Genomic DNA, 26,221 nt, shown 5'->3' with positions numbered 1-26,221 from the left:
ATATACTTAATAATAAGCATCTATTATATTTTAATCACTGCTACCACACGCGATCTCAGATATACAGTCAATATATTTATCGACTGGTATCTATTCTATGTTATACACTTGAATCAAACTGCTCTCATTTTGCGTAATGTACATACGACGTCTTTTATCACAGACCGCTATACTCGTTGGATACGACAGGCCGTTCTCTTCTCCTAGCAGCTTGGTTACGGTGCCGGTCTCCTGGGACACCATGCACACAGTTTTGGTCCACATACTGCACACGTACATACGACCCGCATTGTCTATAGTGGCACCTGTAGGGTATCTTAGATTGTCATGGTTCTTCAGAACACTGAGGACACGGCCATCCTGGCTGAGGGCAGTCACAGTTCCCATCACTCTGTCACTAACGTATATGGTGCTATTGTCGGGACTCACTGCCAGACCCCAAGGCTTAGTGAACAATTGTTCACCGTTATCATTTTTCTCGAAAACCTTTAAGATGTCACCATCCATATCTAGAACCTGTACTTTACCGTGTGGATCATCGTAAGACACAATTAGTTTGTTGTCGCTGTACACAATTCCTAAACATCCGTCACCACCATTTATTCGTCTCTGGAACGACATTTGTGCTGACTGCGAGACTTTAATAAAATGAATTTCTTCATTTCGAAGTGTAACTGCCACGCAACTGCCAGGTAATGTCGTTATACTATATGGACTGGATTTCATGTTATACCGTCCTACTTGTTTACCGATGTCCAAATCGAAACATCGCAAACAATCAGAACCCCAGTCACTAGCCACCATGAACCTTTCCTCCACGATAGTTATATCCTGTATGTACCATTCTTTATCGCCCTCGTCTTCAGAAAACATCTTTGTCATCTTCGTCAGTGTAGGAAGATCTGTGACGGAGCTATTAAATAATAATATTACACAACATATATAATAAATAATAATAATAATTAATACTCATGACAATAGTAACATAATGATAATAGTTAAAGTTATTTAATACAAATAAATTATACTAGTAATAATAATCGTGGCTATAATAATGAAAATTTACTTGATAATAATCGCCCAATATTTTATCAACATTGGATAAGAAAAGGTCACAAAGTATATCTATTTGGGCGAAAAAGGCATAAAAGTCCCACATTTTGGAAACATCAGATATACCTTCAATGAGGTTTGTGTTCCATTAACTACGACCTTGAATTAAAAGCCTATTGTCCTAATGACAGTGGGGCCAAAAGGGTCAGACTTTATGGGGAATATTTGATCAATACTTGCGAACTCGAAGTACGACCAATACACCATGACTTGCCAATGGTATAAGAAGCAGTCTGGGATAATCATTAAACTTCAGCTCAAATGAGATTTTGAAGTTTCGAAAAAAGATGATACACTTGTTTGCTGCGACTTGATAAATATGACGTTCTAACAGTGATGAAATTATACAACAGCTGACATGTCATTCCGTTCATCAATAATTTTCTTATAATAATAATAATAATAATAATAATAATAATAATAATAATAATAATAATAATAATAATAATAATAATAACAATGATGATGATGATGATGATGATGATGATGATGATGATGATGATATTAGAACAGTATCAACTTTGCCTGTAAAATAACAAAGGACAATAACTTATTATTATTTTTATTTGTATTATTATTATTATTATTATTATTATTATTATTATTATTATAAGATAATTAGTTTTATATTTTTTTATTTATTTACTTATTTATTTATTTAAAAGACATACGCATTATTCGACGTAAAGCGGCAGGTCTCATATTTTAAATCGCAGAAAAAAATATAATTATCGAACAAAAGAACTAGCACATTCATTCGGAACTCCTCAGCCAGTTTCCATTGGAAACAAACTCTGATGTTTATAGACGGTTTACAATGTCAGAAATCTTTACATTCAACGATGGCAAGTGGATCGCGTAGTAATTTCAATTTGGCAGTTAAACTAATGCACCAGTCATTTGTACTCACTGCCCCCCCCCCCCCCATAAGCGGGGACTTTGACTTACGGTCCAGCCAACCGCGGCTAAAATCCCCGCCCTGCGAGGATGGACTGATGGTTAAATCCCCGCCAAATGCCCCCGCACCAAAGGGACCTTAGGGTAGGCCCATTCCCCGCTATATTGAGTGCGAAGACAAAACCACCGCATTCACCCGGCACTGCGGGGCCACCTGAAAGGTAAAAACGGCCCATTTTCCCGGCTATCCCCGGTATACCCCCGGACCGGGGAGGGGGGCTTGGTTACAATTGACTGGTGCATAAATGACTTCACCCTAGGAAATCTTAATTAATTTATGCAATAACACTCTTTTCACTGGCAAGCAATTTATACATAGTTAAGATACTATAATAAATAAATAATATTATGTAAAATTTTACGACCTACTTCTATTCACGGCATGCATCCGAGGTTGTTTTTGATGGAAACTGACCGAGGTGTTCCGAATGCCAGCACATTATTAACTTTTTGAAACTTGTAAGGCTCTCAGAATAGACACTTTTACATAGCAATTTTAATATTAATTTGAAAAGCGTCCACTTTAATGTTTCACATGTTTATACAAGAGGACAAAGATGGCCATAAATCGCTCACCTGACAAAGGGTTCTTAAGTTATTGATGCGACAAAATACTGGACGCCGCACGCCCAAACAAACTCTTGATTAAAATTTAAGTTGGATTTATATACCTTGTCACAAAAGTGCGCATTGTTACTGCGGAGAAGCTCATGAAGTTTGAAGTTAATACCTTCAATGATTGTAAAACAATACAATCATTGTAAAAACAAAACAAACTAAAACGGCAAAAAAGAGAAAATAAATTGATAAAACGATAACCTTAGGAACCTTTCAGTGAAAACATTTTGAAATCGGGCCAACTGTTTCTGAAAAAAGAGCTTCAAAAATTTCAATATGGACATATAGTGAAAACCAGGGCCGCCCCTGGTGGCTATGTATTTTATGAATCACAATGGGTTGAAGGAATTTGATATATGGTCGTCTTAGGAACATTATTGTGAAATTATTTTGAAATGGGGTCGAATGGTTTTCTAAATTTCGATATAGACATATAGCATGCAACCAATGTTTTTTTTATTAATCAATATGGCGTGAAGGAATTTAACAGAGGATCACCTTAGGAACACAAATTATTTTGAAATCGGTCGAATAGTTTCAGAAGGGAAGATTTTCAAACTTTTCCATATAGACATATAGAGTAAAGTAGTCCCGTTCCCTGGCGGCCATGTTCTTTTAGGAATCAACATGGGATGAAGGAATTTGAAAAAGGGTAACATAAAGAACAGTTCTGTGAGATTATATTAAAATTAGGTTAGCGGATTCCGAGTAGATTTTAAAAGTTCTCAATTAAAAAAAAACAGTAAAATGTAGCCCTGCCACCTGGCGGCCATGCATGTTTTACGAATCAACATGTGCTGAAGGAATTTGATAAAAGGACACCTTATTTCTGTGAAATGTTGAAATCAGGCAAGTGGTTTATGAGAAGTTTTTCTATCGGTTGCTATGGTAACCAGAGTTCTGCATGGAACAACCTTAAAGGGAGGAACCTGGAAAAAGATAACACAAGAAACATTCCTGTGCAGTTTGGTTGAAATTGTCCCTGTAGTTAATGAGAAAAAATGTTTGAATAAAAATATTGACTGACGGACAACGACGGACAATCGCCCTCATTAAAATAACTCCCACCAAGCACCTTATGCTTAGGTGATTTAAAAAAAAATGTAATGAACTTAAATAACATTTTCAGAACTATGGTATTTGTACCTTTGGCTTAGCGCATATATGTATACAGGTGCGGATCCAGGATTTGATGTAAAAAGCGTAACCTCATAATATTAATCCCTTCCTGAGAACCAAAATTTATTTATTTATCAAAAGTAGCTGGGGGGGGGGGGGGGGTAGGGGACAATCACCCATGATCATTTTAACAATTTAAAGTCCGAAGTTGTGCATTTTTAGCGTGTATTATGATATTTTTTTTCGTTACTGATTTAAAAAGTAAATTCAATCGTTTTGAGGTGCCCCCCCCCCCAACCCTGGTATCGCTTGTAGTTATAGACATAAATCAATACAAAATAAACTGTAAGTTTACACTGTTAGTGTCGGGCGCAGGCATACAGACCAATATATTTGTGTTCTTACTAATTGTTAAATCCAAATTCTGTATGGCAGCCGTGGCAGACTGTGGAAGGAAAGATCGGAAAAAGTTAACTAAAATGTGTATGTACATGAAGTTGTGTAAATGTGTAGACTAATAGACTGATCTGTGGTGTGTTTTGTTTATGCTTTGCATTAACATTTATATAATGCACCGATTACTTTAAAAAAAGAACTCAAACATGTGTATGTACATGTAGTTGTGTAAATGTGTAGACTGATATGTTGTGTGATTTGTTTATGCCTTGTATCGACATTTATCTAATGTATTTTATTTATAAATTTGAAATAAAGTTATTTTATCTATACAAATGTATTTGTATTCAACCTTCTTCAATAATATTGATACAGATGTTATTGATTGTGGTGTGAGGTGGTGGTTAAGATACATACTCCATCTCTGAATATAGCTAAATTGCAGAAATGTCAAACCTGGATTAAGTGGCCACCTGTCTTAAGCAGCCACTTTGATCATTTCTCACGGGTGGCCACTTAATACAGGTTTGACTGTATAAGAAACATGTTAAAATGTAATGATTCAATACTCTTGTTATTTGTGTCTAAAGAATCAGAATTAAGTTGTGTTTGTTTGCATTACACTCTTCGGTTAGGTTAAATTTGTTTTCTACACTATATATTTTTATATAGACTTTGTTTATGAGTCATGCAAACGTTTAACTGATTATGACTTTGTTCATAAGTCTTGCTAACGATAAACTGCTTCTGAGTTTGTTCGTAAGTCATTCTATCATTTTTCTGCGTTTAAGTTTCTGCTTATGATTTTGTTTATGAGTCATACTCACATTTAACTGCTTATAACTTTGTTTATGAGTCATGCTACCGATTACCTGCTTATGTGTTTGTTCATGAGTCATGCTACCGATTACCTGCTTATGTGTTTGTTCATGAGTCATGCTACCGATTTCCTGCTTATGTGTTTGTTCATGAGTCATGCTACCGATTTCCTGCTTATGTGTTTGTTCATGAGTCAGGCTACCGATTTCCTGCTTATGTGTTTGTACATGAGTCATGCTACCAATTTCCTGCTTATGTGTTTGTTCATGAGTCATGCTACCAATTTCCTGCTTATGTGTTTGTTCATGAGTCATGCTACCGATTTCCTGCTTATGTGTTTGTACATGAGTCATGCAACCGATTACCTGCTTATGAGTTTGTCCATGAGTCATACTAACGTTTGCCTCGTTATGGGTTTGTTCATAAGGCAAGCCAACATTTACCTGCTACTGAGCTTTTACGTGAGTCATTCTAACAATTACATGATTTTAAGTTTGTTTTTGCTTTTGTTTGTGCGTTATACTCACGTTTATCTGCTTTTGAGTATGTTCCTGCTTATGACTTAAAGAGTCATGCTTACTTTTACCTGCTAACGAGTTTGTTCATGAGTCATGTTAACGTTTACCTGGTTTAGGACTTTGTTTATGAGTTAATCTTATATAAACCTGCTTATATGTTTGTTCATTTGTCATGCCATCTTGTACAAGCTTTTGAGCTTGTCTATGCGTCATGCTTATATTTACCTGCTTATGAGATTTTTCATAAGTAATGCTAACATTTACCTTCTTTTGACCTTGTTTATAAGCCATTCTAAAGTTTACCTGCTTTTAAATTTGTTTTTGGTCATGACTTTGTTCATGAGCAATTCTAACGTTTACCTGCTTTTGAGTTTGTTCATAAGTTATATAATAACGTTAAATGCAATGTAGTGTTCATGAGTCGTTATAACTTAAATTTCTAAAGAGCTTGTTCTTAACACATTACAACAAATATCTTCTAGCTAATTTGTTCATGTCATAAGGTCGTCCTTGATGTGGACATTAGCTGTACAAGATACATAAAAAAGATTTAACTTCTAAAATTAAAATGGCAACTAATTCAACATATGGAATGTTTAGGTGTTATTATGTAAGAGAAGACCCGAAAGTCGTGGAATTAAAACAACAGTCGTGGAATAAAAACGAACCTACATACTTATACATTACGTGAAGCAATCAATTAATGAGTTTCAATGAAACACAATTATTTTTCATTTCAAAACATTGTTTTGCAAAAGAGTTCAATACATGTATTTATTTCTGAGAAGTCATACCTGTTGGACTTATATCATTACATGCTCTAATTAAATGTTCATTTTTGTTTGTTATAGATTAAGATGAATATACACATTTATTCGAGCAATCATGGATCGGAATGTATAATAATATTTACTTGTTTGTGTTTATAGCTGCACTCTCACAGATTTTCAGTTTTGACACTTTTTTTATCCCAGAATCGGCTGGTTTTGGCATAAATGCTTTTAATTCAATTATATAACTCACAATTGAACAGATCTCAATTATGTGTAAAACTGCCGAAAACTGTATTTTTCTTAAAGCGTTTATAACGCTTTTAGCCATAAAAGATAAATTTTCGAATGTAAATATGATAACTTCGAACTTATCATTAGTCAGTATGTTAGTATTTCTGGTTTCCAGACATTGACTTTAAAATTTGCTTATTTTAAGGCAAAACACACACTGTCAAAACGATCAATCTGTGAGATTGCAGCTATAAGTATAATCAGTTATGACATGCCAATTATATATAAGTGTGAATATATCAATAAAACTCCGTATGTAAAATGGAATCTTGTTTGCTTAATTGGAAATATTCAACATCGTCAAAACGTTCGTCGCTCTCTACTGATGTCATGTTGTGATATTTATATAATCTCATTCTTCATTTTACTTACATACGGACCTAAAACGATCGTATATATTTTGTTGTTGTTTTCAATTGTACCGTGTACTACATTTCTACAACGCATGTACCGCGGAAAAATGGCGCTGCTCTGTCAGTGTTTGCGATACCAAATGTAAGCGTTTTACTTAAAGCTGCACTCTCACAGATATACCATTTTTACAACTTTTTTATGTTTTGTCTTGGAAAGAGCAATTTGTTTTTGGTAAACATCTGCAAACCAATGATGTATGATTGCTGACAAAAAATCTGATCGTATATTTTCATATTTCCGTTTGAAAATTAATGTTTTATCGCGGTTTATGAAAAAAGCATAACACATCAATTTTTGAACTTAAATATAAAAATCTGCTATTTAATATTTTGTCAGCAGTCTTATATCACTGGTTTCCATGGATTTTCGCAAAAAATGGCTCGTTCCAAGACAAAAAAGAAAAAAAAAACTTATCTAAAGTTCAATCTGCGAGGTGCAGCTTTAAAAGAACACCAAGCAACCGTCAACATTATAAGATGAAGATGAGTATCTTACGCTAATTAATAGTGAAACTATTCCGAGTAGTCATGACACTCAGATTTGATTGATTTCTCAAATCTTAATTTTCTACTCAGTTATAAGCTGAATTTCATTACTTCTGAGTCGGTTTCCATTGAAGAAACTAGTATTTTTTGATAAGCCAAGCGAAAGTTCTCGGAAAACATTTCATATAAGTTCATCAACGTTGTGTTGAAAATAAAATTTCTGGTACGTATTTCATTTTTTTAAACATTTTACCAAATGCATACTATTAACCAGATGTAACTGGTGAATAAACGGGATTTTATAGAATCTGACATTCTTACCTTGTTCTTAAAAATTCGGAAAAAAGAATGCAATTCATGTTATAAATCATTGTTAACCATTTTCTGACAACGCATTATAACTTCTTTTCTAAGTTTTGTACGAAATTTTGTTTTTAACCAAAATACGAAGTGTACATGAATGCCTAGGTTGGGATTGCATACGCGGCCGATAAGACAAAAACAGAGACGAGCCATCGCCTTAACCCTCAATATTTGAATATTACCATTTATATTTTGTTGTGATCATACAAAGGTAAATCAGGTGTCTCAATACTAGCATTACTAAACTTTTGAATACTTCACATTAGTTGATGTTTTCTTCTTCCGTCCCTTCTTCACCAATCTTTGTGTAGAGCCCAATGAAGAAACTGTAAAAATAAGCATAATTGTAACAACACCTGTGACAAATAGCGCGGCTGCCAAATGGGATATTTTAGTCGAACATTGCATGGTTGTATTAAAAAAAAAATGTTTTGCATAAACCTTCTAATACAATACTCAGATTGATGGCCTTAAGAAACTTTGGTGGAAATGAGATATCCAAATGGCGGCCAAGACAACCACTTGTAAATGTTGTTTTAAATGTACAATATTCATACAAATATGACCACGAACATTGACATATGGGTGGAAATCATTTCTTATTTCGTTTAACCACTAATATTATCTGTAAGTGTATATAAGGGAGGCATTACAGATCATATGAAAATTCAACACACCAGATGGCTGCCGAATGTTTGAAACTGTTAAATTCCTAATGAGTTTCTCCTTTTGCTTTGCTGGCTGGTCATAAATCACATTAATGTTTTTGTGTAGTTATAACAAATATAAAAACATTCTATAATCATTTTAAACAAAATCATTTCAAAATGACGTCCAATATAATACCAATAGGAACTCTTTAAAAAGTTGTAACATATTTAGTTTTTATTCGACATCATGAACATTATTTCAGGAAAAACTTAAAAAATGGTACACACTTTATGGGGTCAGTTATCAGTTAATATTTACACCTCAACTTGCATTCCTTAAATGAACTGCCTTTCGGCAATTGCAGTCACCATCCGATGAACGCAACATCTTTGGATATGTTCGGATCAAAATTCATCGCATAACAATATGTATATAACTATACGTGGGAATTGTTGATCTTGTTATTGTTTGTATTGTGTCAGCAGGTCCCGTAAAAATAAATCAACTGTTTAGGAAGTGTTAAATTATGATATGTTAAATGTATTGTTGCCATAAGCGTTTCAATTTTACATTTAAAAGTGGTTGATCTTTTCCCGCGTTATTGTAACGTCATTTAATAAACTTTTTCCAGTTACAGTCATGTCGTTCTATTTACAGAATGGGTGAAGAAGGATTACTAGCAAATAGTGACTTTTTAGTAAATTATTCATTTAAATATATTTGAGTTTTTAAATTACGAATGCGTCAAAATTCAAATATCACTCTAAATTATAATTAAAAAAAATACGCTTATTTGACAGTACACGCTCTATTTAATATACTTAAGCGGCCATCTTCGACGCCTTATTGAACTTTGTGCGGTCAAGAATGCTTTATAAATAGGTTTAAGTGTTCAATGTAAAATGTGTATCAGGCTTGATACTTTTTGACCAAATACCAAATCCAGTGCTATAATTGTACGCCATTATCATTTTAATCTTGTACAAATGCTGTATGAATGCTCTATACTAGTAGTATATCTTTATTCAATATAATTTCATTAATATAATTTCTGACAAACCATTAAAGCAAATTGATTAGTTCATTAGAAATAAAAATAATACGTACATTTGGCAGCTACTTTTGAAGCCAAGTTATATTTTTTATATAGAATTACACATTTCAGGAATTTCCAAAAACCGGTTATTATAATGTTAAATATATATATATCTGATATTCCTGGCAGTCATCTTGGGTGTCATCTCGAATATATCATTTTCAGAAGCTATAGGTCATCACTATGATTGTAATATGATGGAATTTAGGCTAGCAGAATATGCAAAACATGTTGTTTTATACAGTCAGACAGTCATCTATACTCCCGCTGCCGGACTAGAAGGAAACTGAATAGACAGTTTATTTTTTATTCATTTTTAACGGTTTTAGAATTATAAATAAAACGCGCTTGATATAAACACGTTCGTAATATTCATGCCTGCAGCATAAGATATGGGAAAATTACCTTTGGTTTTATTGGTAACATCTATGACATGTCTAAAGAGTGGAAGTTCACCAAATTCTTCGACACATCCTTTCATTTGGTCTTGGCCCGACGTAACAATGACATCAAGCTGCCCACTGCAACTCATAGCAGATATGTGGTCAAACGTTTCGAGCCATTTATGGGCTTTATAGCTTTCAAACCGGTATCTGCCGGCAAAATGTTCGATTACAAGTAGGTTTGTCCGTTTTACATCAAAATGTAAAATGTGATCTGGATTCGTCAACATAAAGTACTCATTCTCTCCGTAAGAGTCGGCAATTTCAAGCGCAATATTCTTTATCAGGTCATGATCGGTTCCCAGCAAAAAGAGCCAGTGCTCATCTTTGAGTTTTTGACGACAGTTTTCTACATGTTCTGAAATCACTTCATCATCTGGAATCGGATTTCGTTGATTACGGTAGCAAACTGTAAGTTCTGCAATATTAAGAATTCTTGCTTATGTATTCCTTTTTAACCGAATACAAACCGCCGTAAACAGATAGGGTCTTTTGAAATATGATGTAACCAAACAGCATAACGTTATAGTTTCTTGTTACCGGAAACTGCGGTTCTAATGGTGAACAGAACGTGCTAGATATTGTGTAAACCATTAATGCAAATGTTCTGTTTTGTCTGAAGCATCAGATTGTTTGTAATATTAATAAAACACCGAAAACCTTTTTATTAGGAAAACACTACAAAATAATATAGTCTATTGCATGTTTTCTTACCAGTCAGATTGTTGAAGCACTTGTCGAGTTTACCTCTTGGTTCTGCAGAAGTAGAAGGACTTGTTTGTACTGAAAAGAATATGCATTTGTTGTGAATATGTCATTGCAATAGAGAAGAAAGTGAAAATAGTACTCATACTGATAATTAATTCAAACGCAATGATAAATTATTCGAAACATTTAAATTTTATGAACGCATCATACATACACAGGAAACGACGTTTAAACGTTATCAATATATTTTAAGACTATTAGTAAATCCAAACTGTAGTATAAATGAAAGTCATGTTTGTTATCATGATCAAGTTTTGCCCCTTGGATTACTAAATATATTGTGTTTAATTACATTACCACAGTATTGATCAATATGTAAATTATGTGCTTCCATGTGTCATGAATTTACTTGTTACTTACGTGAATTGGTATTGTCAAGATTAAGCTCTTTCACTTCGACAACACTTGGTAATCGAAATCCCAACGTTGAGTGGACATCATGGAGCCTTTCTTGTCGGGTAACTATGACAATATCGTACTTACGTTCCCTACTTTCCTTTATTTCATCCAACTCGTCTATCATAACCTTTGACCGTTTCTTATCAAAGAAGAAACCACCAAACGGATCTTTAAACAGCACAAGACTTATTTCGTCGGGTTCAATGTGGATCCAGTCTGCAGCATTTGTCAGCTGAACGCACCTGTTTTCGTCATATTTCATGCTTTTAATTGCCTTTAAAGCCGTTTGAAGATAAACAGTGTTTTCATGACCAGAAACTACCACAAAGCGCCTGGTTGTGAGGTTATCTACAATGGTGTCTATCTGTTTTGGTGGATTAAAGTCGTCTGGTAAACACCGATCTAATGTTGAATGAAAGCGTTCTGAAAAATACACCAAATAACTTGTTACAAATACCTGTTCAAATACTTTCAAATGAGTATACTGATAAACGACAGAAAAACTACACGTCAGATATATTTACCTTTAAAACGTTCTTCATATTTGTTTTCAGTCCGCATGCTTTTACATATTTTCCCGCCTTGAACAATAAAAGCAAACTATAAATATACAATATAATTATCATGACGACGACACAACAACGCATTGTTAAAGATTCTCATTAATCAGAGCAGGAGAGTTGGAGAATGTGTCTAACGTTTACGGTTCTAAATTATGTAAGGAGGAATTATAGACATTTCATTAAACTCAGAAATAAATGTTTCTAACGATTTTATATAAATTCAACATCCTAATAACACAACTCGAGGTTTTTCATAAATATGGAAAAAATGTTAATTATCCTATTAATTATTTATTTTTCAATCCAGGATTTATACACAGCGTTTCAATGTTCATACGTTTAAGTAATTTCCAAGTGAAACAAAATAAAAAAGGAACAACCAAATCCACTTTACCTATTAGACTCCTTCTCTTCGTCACAGTCTTATTTAAGATAAGAGAACTGTTTTCACTCGTTTCTTTCAGGATAACAATCTTTTCATGCATTTGTTCTATTTTCACCTTTTGTTTTTTAATTGTTCTGCACATGACCTTGCTGGACTTATCCAATGATTCAAAGTTGCTTCTTAGACGAACAGTTATGCTTTTGTGGACGTTCACTCTTTTACTTAACTGTCGCATTACGCCAGTTTGTCCCGAAATCTTTCTTTGCAATAACAGCATGTTCCCATTAAAAGACTTTGTTAATGTTTCGTTCCATGTTTCTAGCAATTTCAATCTGCTGACGGGATCAATGGCACTTGTTTCCAAGACGTCTATCTCCTCTGATATCTTTGTTTGAAACGTCGAACCCTTTGCGGAATTAGCAACACACAAAATATTTGATTTCAAGGCAACCCATATTCTAGTGAACTCAGAATCGAGTATATCCGTTGTGGAAGTTTTATGTGACAAGCTGTTCCTTTCCGATCTTATTGAGGTTATATGGGTATGCAAATAATGTCCTTGTGGGATGAAAAGGACAATCGACAGAGAGCATAAAACTGAAATGTCCCATTTTTTTGCATCTACAGCACCACTATGAGGATAAACGGTTCTAAACTGGTCCTTTCCTAGTTTGGATTTAAGAAATGTCTTCTTTGTGCTAATATAAGCTTCTATGCTAGTAAAGGGTTGTCCAGCTGTTACGAGGTCATTTCTTGCAAATGTTTCCAAAAGTTCAAGTAGAACACGTGTGCATGGTTCCACGAGAAGTTTAAGTAATCTGTAGTAGTTTTCAGACATTGTGCTGAAATTGAATTTAGTAAAACCTCATACTACATGTATTGCATCAATTGAACTTATTAAAATTGACTTTAATTTGGCTGTGAAATGATAAATACGATAATGTTAATTTATTGTATGATTCTAATAAGTTAGCATTGGAACCACATTGCCGCGGTATGGCCTAATATTAAGTGCTGAACTAATTGACTTTACTCTTTGGATTTCTAATTATTTATGATCCTATGTTATTGCTTCATTGTAATATAGTGAAACTAGTTTGTGTGTCTAACTTCCATCAAGATAAGGATGGCTTTAACTTGATACAAGTGATCAGGCACCATGTGAAGATGATTGTACAGGAAATAATTGTACTTCCTTAGTTTTGACCAAAATTATGAACATTTTTAATTATTACTTTGTATATGGAATTGAATGTTATAAATTATTTTTGTCAAAAACTTCCTAAACCGTTTAATAAATGCTTTCAACATTCATCATGTACAGATGACTGCAAAGTATGGATATTTGACTTCGTCACTTTAGATAACATTTACGGCCCCCATTCATGATTCGTTTTTACTTTATATACAAATTGTAATTCGAACTATTCATCAATCGCCTGAAGCAATGCAAACGTTCACATACAGCGTATGTTAATAAGGTTTTATATAAAGACGAATGTGAAGAAAGGATTGTGTTGTTTTGTGCATAGTTTACTATGTTGAGTGTCGCTGCTTATTTTCCACTGCACCTACTTAAGCGTAACTGTTTGAATGCGGCTTTGATGTGACAAAAATAAGTATGGTGACATCGATATCATATCAGCACTTTTATAGTTTAAATGAAACGATAGTTTTCATATATTATAGAATAGTTATTCATTTATGTGCTATACTAAAAACATCAAAAATACATAAATAAATTAGATTCTTTATAAATAAGATATATCCTAAAAGAATCAACAAGGAGGCATACTAAAAACGGAAAACGTACATGACAGGAAATTAATATATACTCGCGATTTTGTCATTTAAATACATACCAAGCTACACAATATATTAGCATACCATGTTTTATAGCATTTCAGATAGAAGTATTTCACAGAATAATGCTATGTCGGAACACACGGCATAATGTGGAGTTGTAAGTAAATGTTTCAATGAATTATGCATTTTTCTGTGTTTCTGACTTTAGTACTTTGCTATTGAATACGGAGTAGTTTGATGTAAATAAACACCTGCTTTGGTGTCCTATGACTTTTTTTTAGAAAATAGTGACATTCAACTTAAAATAAAAAAAAAACTTTGAAAATTGTGTACCTTGTTTAAAACATATTTGGAATAATTAGCCTATTAAATACTTCAGACATTTTATAAAATGTGATACAACTGTTGTATTGAACCTGTTGGTGGATGTTTATCACAATTAATTTTTGAAACCGACAAAATGGACGACGAAGGTCAAAACAATTTTGTACTTCAAACGGCAAACGATTAAGAAATAATCACGAAAACATATGCTTCCTTAGACTGGACAGTGCTTTATTCATAAGTCTAAGCAATGTCACTATAATGGATACATGTCACAATCAGCAAAGTCAAGTCTAGAAAAGCAGACTCTATCAATGAAAATGGTAGATAAGTTTCAATAATAACTAAGGTAAGGCATTAGAATGTTTTTAACCAATATGTCGAAGCATACGTAATAATTAATATTCTTTAATTAGCTGACATTATACTGGCCGAGTTATTTGCCCTCATTGAGCAGTATCGGCCTTTGTACTTCGGGCTCGGGCAGCTGACCTCGGACAAATAATTTGGCCAATATGACATCAATAAATAAATAGCATTATAATATTACTACTTCAAAAATTCCATGTATCTGCACATTAAAGTTGCACTCCCACAGGTTGTCAGTTTTTAAACTTTAAAAAAAAAATGCCTCAGAATAGGCTGATTTGGGCATTAATGTCTTCAGTTCAATCATATTAGATAATTCACCATGGAAACAATCTAAAATATTTGGTAAACAACTGAAAATTTCATTTTCCTTAAAGCATTAGTAACGCTTTAAGCCAGAAAACATCATTTTTTTCGAAAGTAAATATGATAAAGTGCGATCTGATCTTTCGTCAGCAATCTTAAAACACTGGATTCTACGCATTAATGCAAAACTTCAAAGACAAACAATAAAAAGTTGTCAAAACGATCAATCTGTGAGAGTGCTGCTTTAAGAGAAAGTGTTCCGATGATTTCTCTGATATGCAACTATTCTTATAAATCAGTTTAGGTGGTTGATGTTTGACTACGGTAAAGTTGGAAGGTAGTTGGTAGTTGGGGATTCGAATATTCAACTACCTACCAGTTGCCAGTTGGGGATTGGAATATTCAACTACCTGCTAGTTGCCAGTTGGGGATTCGAAAAATCAGAGTTAGATGTTGATGTTGATATTAAGTTATTCGACAATTTCCAGTCGGTTATTCGCGAATATCCAACTATCCAATGCACTTTAGATACATACCCTTTGTATATATGTATTATTTTTATTAAGTATAGCTGGTTTCAATGTTATTGTTAATTGTATAAACAAATAATTTACAGAGTCAAGATAAAAAAGAACAAAACCATGTTATAGTCATATGCCATAAGTCATGTTTCTGTATGCATTGTGAGTTTTTATATGATTCCTGCCAAACATGACATCGGAAATAAAATACAAATTACTTTGTTAGAGGAACTCCATCTATTATAGACAATTTTGTGGGATTTTCAATCAAACTTCACTTTACTATCTACCAAAACACTGCGATCTATCTACCCAGAACATGTCTGTATAAATACCTTCACATTTCGTATACTGGTGAAACCATTTTACGAGGGGCCAACGTAATTTATTTCTGCAGAATCATAACTGATATTACCGTTAGATGCGGAACAAAATGGCGTTTTTTAAAAATATTTTGGTGGTTTCGGATGATATTTTGACCTGGTATGTAAGTTTATATCACCTTTATCGCAATATGAATACGCCTACCCAGAGGCCAGACGTGTTAGCTTCTGTCGGTTTTTTAACCTATGTTTCTAGAGGCCCTAACAAAAAAGTTATTTAATGTATAAGCTGAATGACTGAAATTTGTGTGACTTGAAACTGTGTTTATGTCAAAGAGTACCGCTTTTGTACCTATTTTATATTGTCGTTTTCGTTTTGACGGTTTCTGCACTTAACATGGGCAGTTCACGGCCAATTTTTATGTTTGATAACCTTTTATGTCTGGCGTGGAAGTTTCAATGCAGAATCAGAATAAGCGTGCGTTAAAATAAATGTAATACATCACGATACGAGCTATAAGACATGTAAATATGTAAAGGCAATTTGTTACCCAAAAGAACGTCTTGCGTATTTGTTATGCAAAATTACCTACTAGATACACCTGTATACTATTCTAAAAAATCATATATGTGCTCATAAAATTATTACTCTTTATATCATTGTAGTAACTCTTGCTCTAACAGAACGTCTAGCAATGCGGCAAATAAAATGCAAACATTATCAGCCTGATAATATCTTACCACTAAAATCATTAAATTACGTTTAAAAACAATGGTAGTCCATGTTTGATAGGGGTAAATGAAGAATGACCTCACAAAAAACGGTTTATTTTCGTATTATGTCAATAATTCGAAAAACAACAACAATAGTTTTGATATAACACTCTTTTAACGTTTGAATGCAAATGTTTGTAGTGTTTAATAATTTTTATTAACCTATTTTCTCAGGTCTCCAAAAGGATGCACATGTATTTCGTGCTAAAGAGTTAACATAAATATACATTCAACATGCCCTTTTTAACTGACCATGTCTTTGCAATAAGACATTCTTTTTAAATTGGAACAAAGTGAAATGTGTATGGATATCAATTTCCTCCGTTTCTATAAGAATACTTTTCAACGTTTGAACTTACGTAAAAAAGAGAAAATATTTTCCTTGATGTAATGTCCAGTAGTTGGCGTGTTGCACGGGTGTTCTTATACGCTAAAAGCTCATTCATCTTCGGAGCGTCTAGCTGTCTGAACTGATTTAAGTTAATAAAATAATTTTATAAACTATACCATTGTTGTAATTTACATCAGCAAAAAGTATCACTGAAGATTATCGATTTTTTGTATGTTGTTTGATGAAAGCAAATATAATTGCTTCCTAAATTGATCATATTGTATATACACATATATAAGTCAATGTCTGAGTGCTATTAGGTCACCTATTAGGTGTTAGTTTTATTTAGAGATATGAACTCCGTAAAGGAACACTTATTCTTGATCAAACAAGAGGGCCATAATGGCCCTAAATCGCCTACCTGAGTAAAAGAGTTTAAGCTTTGTAATCAATATAGCTTGATATTAATTTTGTTCTCAAAGAATATTGAAAAACATACTGGTCAAACATGTTGCCTGGATAATCACTGACAGGACTTGTCACAGTTGCCTGCACACTGACAGGACTTGTCACAGTTTCCTGCACATTGACAGGACTCGGTGATTGACTGAACACTGACAGGATTTTGTTCAGTTGTCTGCACACTAACAGGACTTGATGATTGGCTGCACACTGACAGAATTTGATTCTCATACCTGCACACTGATAGGACTTCGTTCAATTGCCTGCACACTGACAAAACTATGTTAAATTGCTTGAACACTGAAATAACTTTTAGTATAGATACACAAACAACAAACAGTGCACCAAAATCAAATATCAGACCACATTCAGCACCTTCAACTAATATTATCGCAATTTCCATCTAGGTCAACATCACCTTCCTTCAAATGTTAAGAATTTTTTTTTTCTTCATATAAGGCTTATTCAATATCCACATAGAATATAAGATTGTAGCTTAGAATAATCTACATGAAGTTAACAATAATCTACATGAAGATGGAAAAAATGGAAAAATCAGATAATTAAATTTATCATTAAGTAAAAATGAAATTTCTTCTAAAGAATATAGTGTATAATATTTATTTGAATCTATGAACCTAAAAAAGAACAATAATTACATTAGAAGTTACGATGTTGAAGACTTAATAAAATTTAAAATCTATTCCCTTGTTACTAATAATAGAAAGAAGTGGAATCTTTATCAAAAAGGGAGACCATTTAGCAAGACTTGCTGCCCTTGCTTCAAGAGTAAACTTTACATCAGATTTTAACAAAATGTATTTATAATGAACTTGTAACCCACGGGGTGAGGCCAATTTTTCTCCAGCGGCATAATTTGAATAAACATGGTAGATAACCAATTGATAATGCTACACTAAATATTTAAGCACTAGGCCTCATAGTATTTGCCAGAATATTTTTGTAATTTTTCCTTTAGGCTGCCATAGCAACAAGAGTTCTGCATGAAATTCATTTCTTTGAACTATTTTGAAAAAGCACCAACTAAGGACCACTTTTATGAAGTTTCATTAAAATTGTCAAAGCGGTTTTTGAAAAGATGGTGATTATAAGCAATTGTTGACACTTTTCCTTTAGGTTGCCATTGAAACCAGAGTTCTGCATGGAATTCATTTCTTTGAACAATTTTGAAAAAGCACCAACCAAGGATTATTCCTATGAAGTTTCATTAAAATTGTCCCAAGGGGTTTAGGAGGAGAAGATGATTATAACCAATTGTTAACGATTTTCCTTCAGGTTGCCATGGCAACCATAGTTCTGCATGGAATTCATTTCTTTGAACAATTTTGAAAAAGCACCAACCAAGGATCATTCCTATGAAATTTCTTTACAATTGACCAAGGGGTTTAGGAGGAGAAGATGATTATAACCAATTGTTGAGGCTTTTCCTTTAGCTTGCCATGGCAACCAGAGTTCTGCATGGAATTCATCTCTTTGTACAATTCTGAAAAAGCACCAAAGCAACCAAAGATCATTCATATGAAGTTTCATTAAAATTGTCCAAGCGGTTTAGGAGAAGATGATGATTATAACCAATTGTTGACGCCGAACGATGGACAACAGACGCCGGACATAGACCGATCACAATAGCTCAAATTGAAGAAACTTTGTGCTCAGGTGAGCTAATAAAAAGAAAATAGCATTTGTGAGAAATCTTATTTTACTTTGTGACTATGTACACAAAAAGAATAAACTACTAGTATCTAACAGTACAATATCTTAAGCAAAGAGTAAATAAGGATATGATATTTACTTGATTGAAAGAATCAGTACACATTAAATTTTATATATCGCTGTGTATATATGACATAATCACTGGGATACCAGAACTTAACGTCCTCGCCACTGTTATTTACATTACCACAGAGAGTCCGATAAAGTGTTTATATACCTTGCAATTTGCATCTAGGCGTTGAATGCTGGTAAATGATTAAGTTTAAATCATTGTTCGTCATAACCTTGCTTTTGTGATACTATTATATTTTAATAATACATATTTCTGTTATTTTTCTTCTTTATTCAATGCAATTGATTGGTTCCAGTTTTGATGGTTATTGCTTGGTTAAAAAAAAACCTGGAATGCCTGTGCGTCTAGCCTCTGCCATGAATACCCGTCTTTTTAACCATATTTGTCAGTTTGTTAAACTTTAAGTATTCATACTTTGGGATTTGAAAACCATTACTTTGTTTAATGTCTGATATGTTTGGTCAAAATTTCTTTTCTATAAATAAGGATAATACAATAATTATTTTGTATTGAATAGTATTTTAATATAAATATTAGCATTTTTACTGTATATTTGAAATAAATATATTTACATTTAATATAAACAGTCAGAACATTTAACCTTCAATTACAGTGCTTAAAATACTAAAGATGCACACTTACTCCCAAATAAGATTTACAAAACTTAATACAATTGTTTTCGTATACCAAAAAGAATAACTAAATGTCGAAAACAATGGTTCTAATGAAGGACACCGAGACTTGTTTGAAAGAATGGTGCAGAAAACACAGTATTTCAACCATATAAGACTGTAATAATCACAGAACAGAACAGAACAATATTTTATTAATGACTTGTACATACATACATCGTCATACATTGAAATTCCTATATACCAAATATCATTAAGTCACATAGTCATTTGTCACGGAGAGTTAAGTAATGTTTAAATTTCTGAATATAAAATTATATCAAAAATATATAATAATTTGCTGAAAAAAACATTATAGCTCCCACTCTAATAGATTGGTAGCTACGCTTGTCTTTCAGTAAATTCATCATAACACAGTATTTATAGTTGTTATTCTGATTTTTAAAGCATTCTTGATGAACAAAGATAATCTAAAAAGAACGTTATCATTTCTTGAACTTAGCAAATTCATGAATTTATACATGGAAGGACGACGATAAAATGTTATAGGTATATGCTTAATTCTAAGTTCGTTATAACACGGACATACACATATAAAATGAAAAGTATCTTCAATGTCACCAGAACCACAGACTAAACACAATCTCTCATGTCTAGGGCTTGCGTTTCTTCCATACCTTCCAGTGTGAATTCGTAATGAGTGAGCTGATATTCTTGTCCGTGTTACAAAGAACCTTAAATTAAACGGTAATACATCTAAATACGTTTCATATTCAAAGCTTTTCTTGAAATGTTTGTATTCGTCCAACACTGAGCTTCGTTCAACTGAACCGTTCCAGTCTTGCACAAAACAATCAATCACCCGTTGTTTAAATATTAGTGGAAAATGCTTTGCATGTCGGCTGTCTAAATGATAAAATGCTTCCGAAAAGCCAAATCTGTCAAGTAAGTCCTTTACACTTGACACCCAATTTCTTTTACCTCTATCGGTATCACTCAAACCAAGCTCATATAATCTATTTAATATAATATTATTTGAATCATTAACTTTACACCAATATTTAATAACTCGATAAAATCTAGAAATATACAACGGGTACCTAGCCAATTCACCATACACACCAGCTGTGCAAGAATTTTGCCTAACATTTAAAACGCGTTTGCAAAACTTTAAATGTACTCGCTCTATTTCTTTTGACCTGGTGACCCCCCATACTTCACAGACATAGCCTAAAATAGACCCAACGAATGAATCAAACAATTGACATAACGTTTTAGGCTTTAGGGGAATTTTCTTACAATTGCACAATAGTACATTTAATGCCTTTAGAGATTTTCCCGCTAAATGTTCAATATTTAAATCAAAACTTCCTGTATACTTTAGGACGGTTCCTAAATAATTAAAATTGTCAACAACCTCTATTTCATTTCCATTATACGTCCATGACTCATTGTTAAGTAAGCCACCCCTTTTTCTAAATACCATCGCCTTTGTTTTCATGCTATTTACCTCTAAACCCCAATCTAAACAATAGGAATGTAACAAATTAAGATTATTTTGCAATTCTTGCGGAGATTCACCATACAAACACATATCATCAGCGAAGAGGAATAGCATCAGTGTTATATCTTTTACTGATAGACCAGATTCAATTCCTTTCTGCAAGTACAATTCAAGATCCTCTAGAAATAGCGACACTAAAATTGGCGATAATACTTCACCTTGCCTTAACCCAACTGAATAGTAGAAAAAGTCTGAAAATTTATCACAGCTTTTAACACAGGACTTTACCTTATCATACATACTTCTTACTAACCTAAGAACTTTACCATCTATTCCACGTTGATATAATTTAAAAAATAAACCGTTTCTATATATACTATCAAAACACTTCTTTAAGTCAACAAAGGCAACATACAATCGTTTATTATCATTTAAAAAGTTCTGAACAAGCATGTGTAATGCAAATACAGCGTCAACCGTTGAACTCCCTTTGCGAAACCCAAACTGAGAATCCGATATGGTATTATTTTCATCACAAAAAGCGACAATACGTTGGTTTATAACTGTTGTGAATAATTTTGAAAGACAGGAAAGCAACGAGATGCCCCTGTAATTCTGGACTGAAGATTGATTTCCAGATTTAAATAAAGGAACAATTATGCCGTCTCGCCATTGATCAGGGAACTGTCCCGAATCCAACACTGCGTTAAAAATATCAACAACAAAGGGTCCCAAAATATCAATACATTCAATGAAATATTCATTCAATAGATAGTCTGCACCACATGACTTGTTCCGTTTAAGTTTTTTAACAGCCTGGACAATCTCGTCAAATGTTATCTTACTGTCAAGGAACTCATTTGATTCAAGAACCTTAAAGTCGTGGGTTTCGCAAAAAGTTTCTGCTTCTGTATTTGTCGTTTTAAATATATCTTCCTCTAAAGAAGAAAAATATGCGTAAAACGATTCTAAAGATATTCCCCCATTTTCATTTTTATTATTTTCATTTTTGAAAAATTTCCAGAAATCTTTTGGTTTACTAAATTTCAACTTTTCAAGGTTATCCAACTTTTTCAATTTGCATCTTTATTTTTTTCGTTTAACAAGATCTTTGTACTTTTTCTTGCATTCACAAAAATATTGCCGACTTGAGTCACTCTTGCAACGATTAAAAACTCGCATTGCCTCAAGATACACGTTTCTGACATGTTCACACTCTGTGTCAAACCATTCTTTATTTTTTAACAGTGAACCTGAACGGCGATTATCAGCTTTATAATGAAAGTTCTTTAAAAATAATGGGTCTGCCACATCGCGAATCACACGTGTAAAATTTTCAACCAATTTATTTATAGAGTCTTTGCTCGAAATATCAATATTTTCCGTTAGGTCACATAAATACGTTAGCTGTCCTATTAAACCCGAACGAAATGCAGTTTTACCCTTGTCTTCCCATAAACACCTAGTTTTCGACATAACATCGCTCACATTTGACACACCATTGCAACATAAAGAAAAACTTAAAGCTGTGTGATCACTCCATTCAGTAATCGGTTCAACGACAAAGCGTGCTATGCACGAGAAATTACAGGTGTTTGTCAATAAATAATCTATCAATGATGTACCGTTACTGCTTACGAATGTGTAAGCTCCAATCCCGTGGTCGTCCCCAATTCGCCCGTTTACAATTCTTAGACACAAAGACTTACACAAATCTAATAGCTTAGTCCCGAAGGCATTACATTTTTTATCGAGAGAGGCCCGACCAAGGTGCTCATCGGGAACATAGTCTGAGTGATCAATATAATCATTAGTTTGGTCAAAAACAATAAAATCATGTTTTACGCCAGTTCTAGAATTAAAATCACCAAATACATAAACAGATCCGATTTCCTGAAAATATTCAATATCTAACTCTATTAACTCAAATAGATCGACGTTCACAATATTATACGCTGGAGAATCTTCCCCCCATAAGTATGTGCCACACAAATATATGTCTTTATCTAATTGAAAAAACACTTTATCAAGTTTGATCCAAATAATAGTATTATAATGGTTCTTAACAATTTCAATACCATCTGCAATCGCGTCTTTATACAAGAGCGCAATACCCCCACTGCATCTTTTCGCTCGCCTATGCTGAAAGTTTCTAAATAAATTGTGAGTTTTATAACCAGGAATGTTTAAGTCTGTGGCCTCTGAAGACCACGTCTCGTACATAAATATTATGTCATTTTTAACTAAAACACTCAGAAAATCACTATCATCAAGCTTTGACTGTGATAAACCGTTAACGTTCCAAGACAATATTTTCACCTCACCCCCCTCGTGCCCCTACTCTTTCTGTGCCTTGCCGTCAATATACAAAGTGTCATACGAAATCCATGCTCTCTTTCCCTGCTCTCTTGCTGCTTTCATTCGCGGTGTTAGTCTCTTTCTTTTCTCGACCACTTCTCTCGGCAGCTGCTCGTTGACGTAATACGGCGTGCCTTCCAGAGCCTTCCACTGCTTTCGAACCATCTCCTTCTCCTTATATTCGTGAAATTTGGCCACAACCTTACGCGCTCGCCCCTCTTGCTTCTGACCCATTCTATGGACTCTGTCGAACACTATTTTATTCACCAATTCTTCTGCCACTTTCATTTTCTCCTTTAGAAACACTCTTACTTTCTCCTCCGACATTTCGTTCGTTTCAAACACTCCCTCAGCTTCCTCCGGAATACCGGTAAACACCAGGTTGCTCCGCATCGATTGACCTTGCAGGTACACTATCTCCCCTTTCAACTCATCCCTCTGCTTCTCTAGATCTGTAACTCTACCACTCAGCAGCCCCACAGAAAAATCGCTACTCTCCACTTTCTCCTCTATCTTATTTATTCTCTCTTCTGTAATCTTGCTATTGTCTGCTATTGCCACCCAAATCTTCCGTAACTCTAGATCAAAACCATCGACCTTTTTCTTTACTTCCTCTAAGGCATCCAAACGTTTACCAACAGTGTTTAGTTTAGTATCTAGGGTAAGCAAACATGCCATAAGTTCTGCATTTGAGGGCTCCCTTTGTTGTTTCTGTGCACTATCTCCATTAGTCGTCATCTCTTCGTTTACGCTCGGCTGGGTATTAACTGTTTGGGATTTTTCAAAAACACTATCTTCAAAAACACTTTCAATATCATCGTTATTCTCTGAATACAATATAGAGTTAGTTTTCTTCAGCAAATCACTCACCGACAACTTAGGCTCGGACGGGCCTCCTTCAGTCCATGGCTTTTTTGACGCTTGTTTATCACCCGTGTAATAATCACAGTAAATCTTTTAGCATTCACCAATCATTAAATATTTGTACGTTTACAGCTATTAAATACACTGTTACAATCTTGTTTTTAAAATTTTTATATTTTCCATCAATGCATTATTTAGTAAGTAGTTAAAGGTTTATCACTCAAAATGTATGTGTGTTAAACATGTTAATGTATTGATCTTGAATAAGAGTCACGGTCACTTTAAATGTAATATGATTGCTTTTTTAAACAGTGTCAAACATTTGAATTTAATTCTTTCAACAGTAGGTCAGACATACGCCTTTCACATCACTAATGCTACCGATTTGAAATCATATATTTTACCTTCGAAAGGTTTGGCACCTTCAAGGTTTGTCATTTATTTCGAGCAGTTTATCCACACTTCATTTTAACAAAAGAGATCGTTGTGTGGGTTTCCATATATGTGCATATCTTGTGAGCCCGTTAAAACCTTTATCATTAAACATTTACCATACGTTATTAGGAACAGTTGTACCTTTTTGTGAGTATTGTCTCTTATACGTCTTTAATGTTTTACTATATATATATCAATGTATTGCCATTTAATACATAAGCATTGAAACAAAACGAGTCACGGTTGTATACATATCACTTTAAATGCATGTAACACTGGGATTCCATCACGGATATATTTTTACTTCTTTATTTTTAAGAAAACCTATTTGTTTAACGTTTTTAATATTATTCTATAGTAAGAATATACAAATGTACATCATTTACAAAACTTACCTTATTTTTGGCATATGTTTTTGAAATAATGTTTATAAACTGGTGCCATTACTGACATTTTATAAATCCCATCTATAGTGCGTCAGCTCCGTCAAATATAGTATAAGAAACCATGATTACCATGATCGACAAAATATACATTAAACTTTATTTATATTAACATTAGGAACTCAACCAAAGTTCCATCGAGAAAAATAGGTATGTTTCAACTTCCCTGCCTAAATTAAATTTCTATTTATTTCTCACCTTTGTTTCCGAGCGGGTTTCCCTGGCATTAAGTTTTAGTATAAATCCCATCTATCCCCAACGTACGAATTCTATAGGAGTTTTGTCTGATACAGTCAAAGAAATCATGTTTATTGACATATTTGTGGTTACGTAAGCAACCAAACGTTCAAACAGGTAAAATATCCACTTTTACGAGCGGTTTTTCTGATCTATATTAAAATTGAAAAGGGTTTCCACTACGGTCGACGTTCCGTTCCACTACACAGAGGTAGTCAACAGTTCAGTTTCTGTCAACACTAGTATTTGTGTTGTTACTATATATATTCCTAATAAGAATTTACATTGTGTCGATGTGGTGATCGTTTTAAAAATGTATTCTAAATTAACCATTTATGTTTGTACATAATTATTTAAATGTTTAAGTTTATATGTAAACCAGTTGTAACAGGCAAATAGAAAATATATATTGACAAGTGTTTAAGAAGGCTTTAACAATGCAGGTTTCCTCCCGGTATTCCGGTTTTCCCCACACCACAAGACAGGCTCTCGCATAAAATTGTGCCAACGAGAGTGATTAATTTAATGTAAAAATTACTAGCTTCTTTCACAAT

The 26,221-nt window shown here is 33.6% G+C and overlaps 1 protein-coding gene across 1 annotated transcript; it reads right to left on the bottom strand.

Annotated features, from left to right (window-relative positions):
• Positions 1-90: 90 nt before the first annotated feature.
• Positions 91-25,735, bottom strand: LOC128223241 (uncharacterized). Its single transcript, XM_052932532.1, has 8 exons — positions 25,629-25,735; positions 12,181-13,013; positions 11,748-11,804; positions 11,185-11,646; positions 10,771-10,839; positions 10,019-10,474; positions 8,123-8,192; positions 91-913 (listed from the first exon to the last, which is right to left on the bottom strand). The coding sequence occupies exons 1-8, from the start codon at positions 25,655-25,657 to the stop codon at positions 91-93; spliced, it is 2,799 nt and encodes a 932-aa protein (XP_052788492.1). The 5' UTR covers positions 25,658-25,735.
• Positions 25,736-26,221: the final 486 nt, after the last annotated feature.

Source organism: Mya arenaria, chromosome 17 (assembly GCF_026914265.1).
Source record: "Mya arenaria isolate MELC-2E11 chromosome 17, ASM2691426v1".
Taxonomy (NCBI): Eukaryota; Metazoa; Mollusca; class Bivalvia; order Myida; family Myidae; genus Mya; species Mya arenaria.
This window is presented reverse-complemented; position numbering and strand designations above follow the sequence as displayed.

Coding starts and splice junctions, on each gene's coding strand:
- LOC128223241 (XM_052932532.1), bottom strand. CDS start 25,657: ATGCCAGGGAAACCCGCTCGGAAACAAAG. Junction 13,014..25,628: donor AAACCCGCTCGGAAACAAAG/GTGAGAAATAAA, acceptor ATTCAATTTCAG/CACAATGTCTGAAAACTACT. Junction 10,840..11,184: donor TCTTGACAATACCAATTCAC/GTAAGTAACAAG, acceptor TATTCTTTTCAG/TACAAACAAGTCCTTCTACT.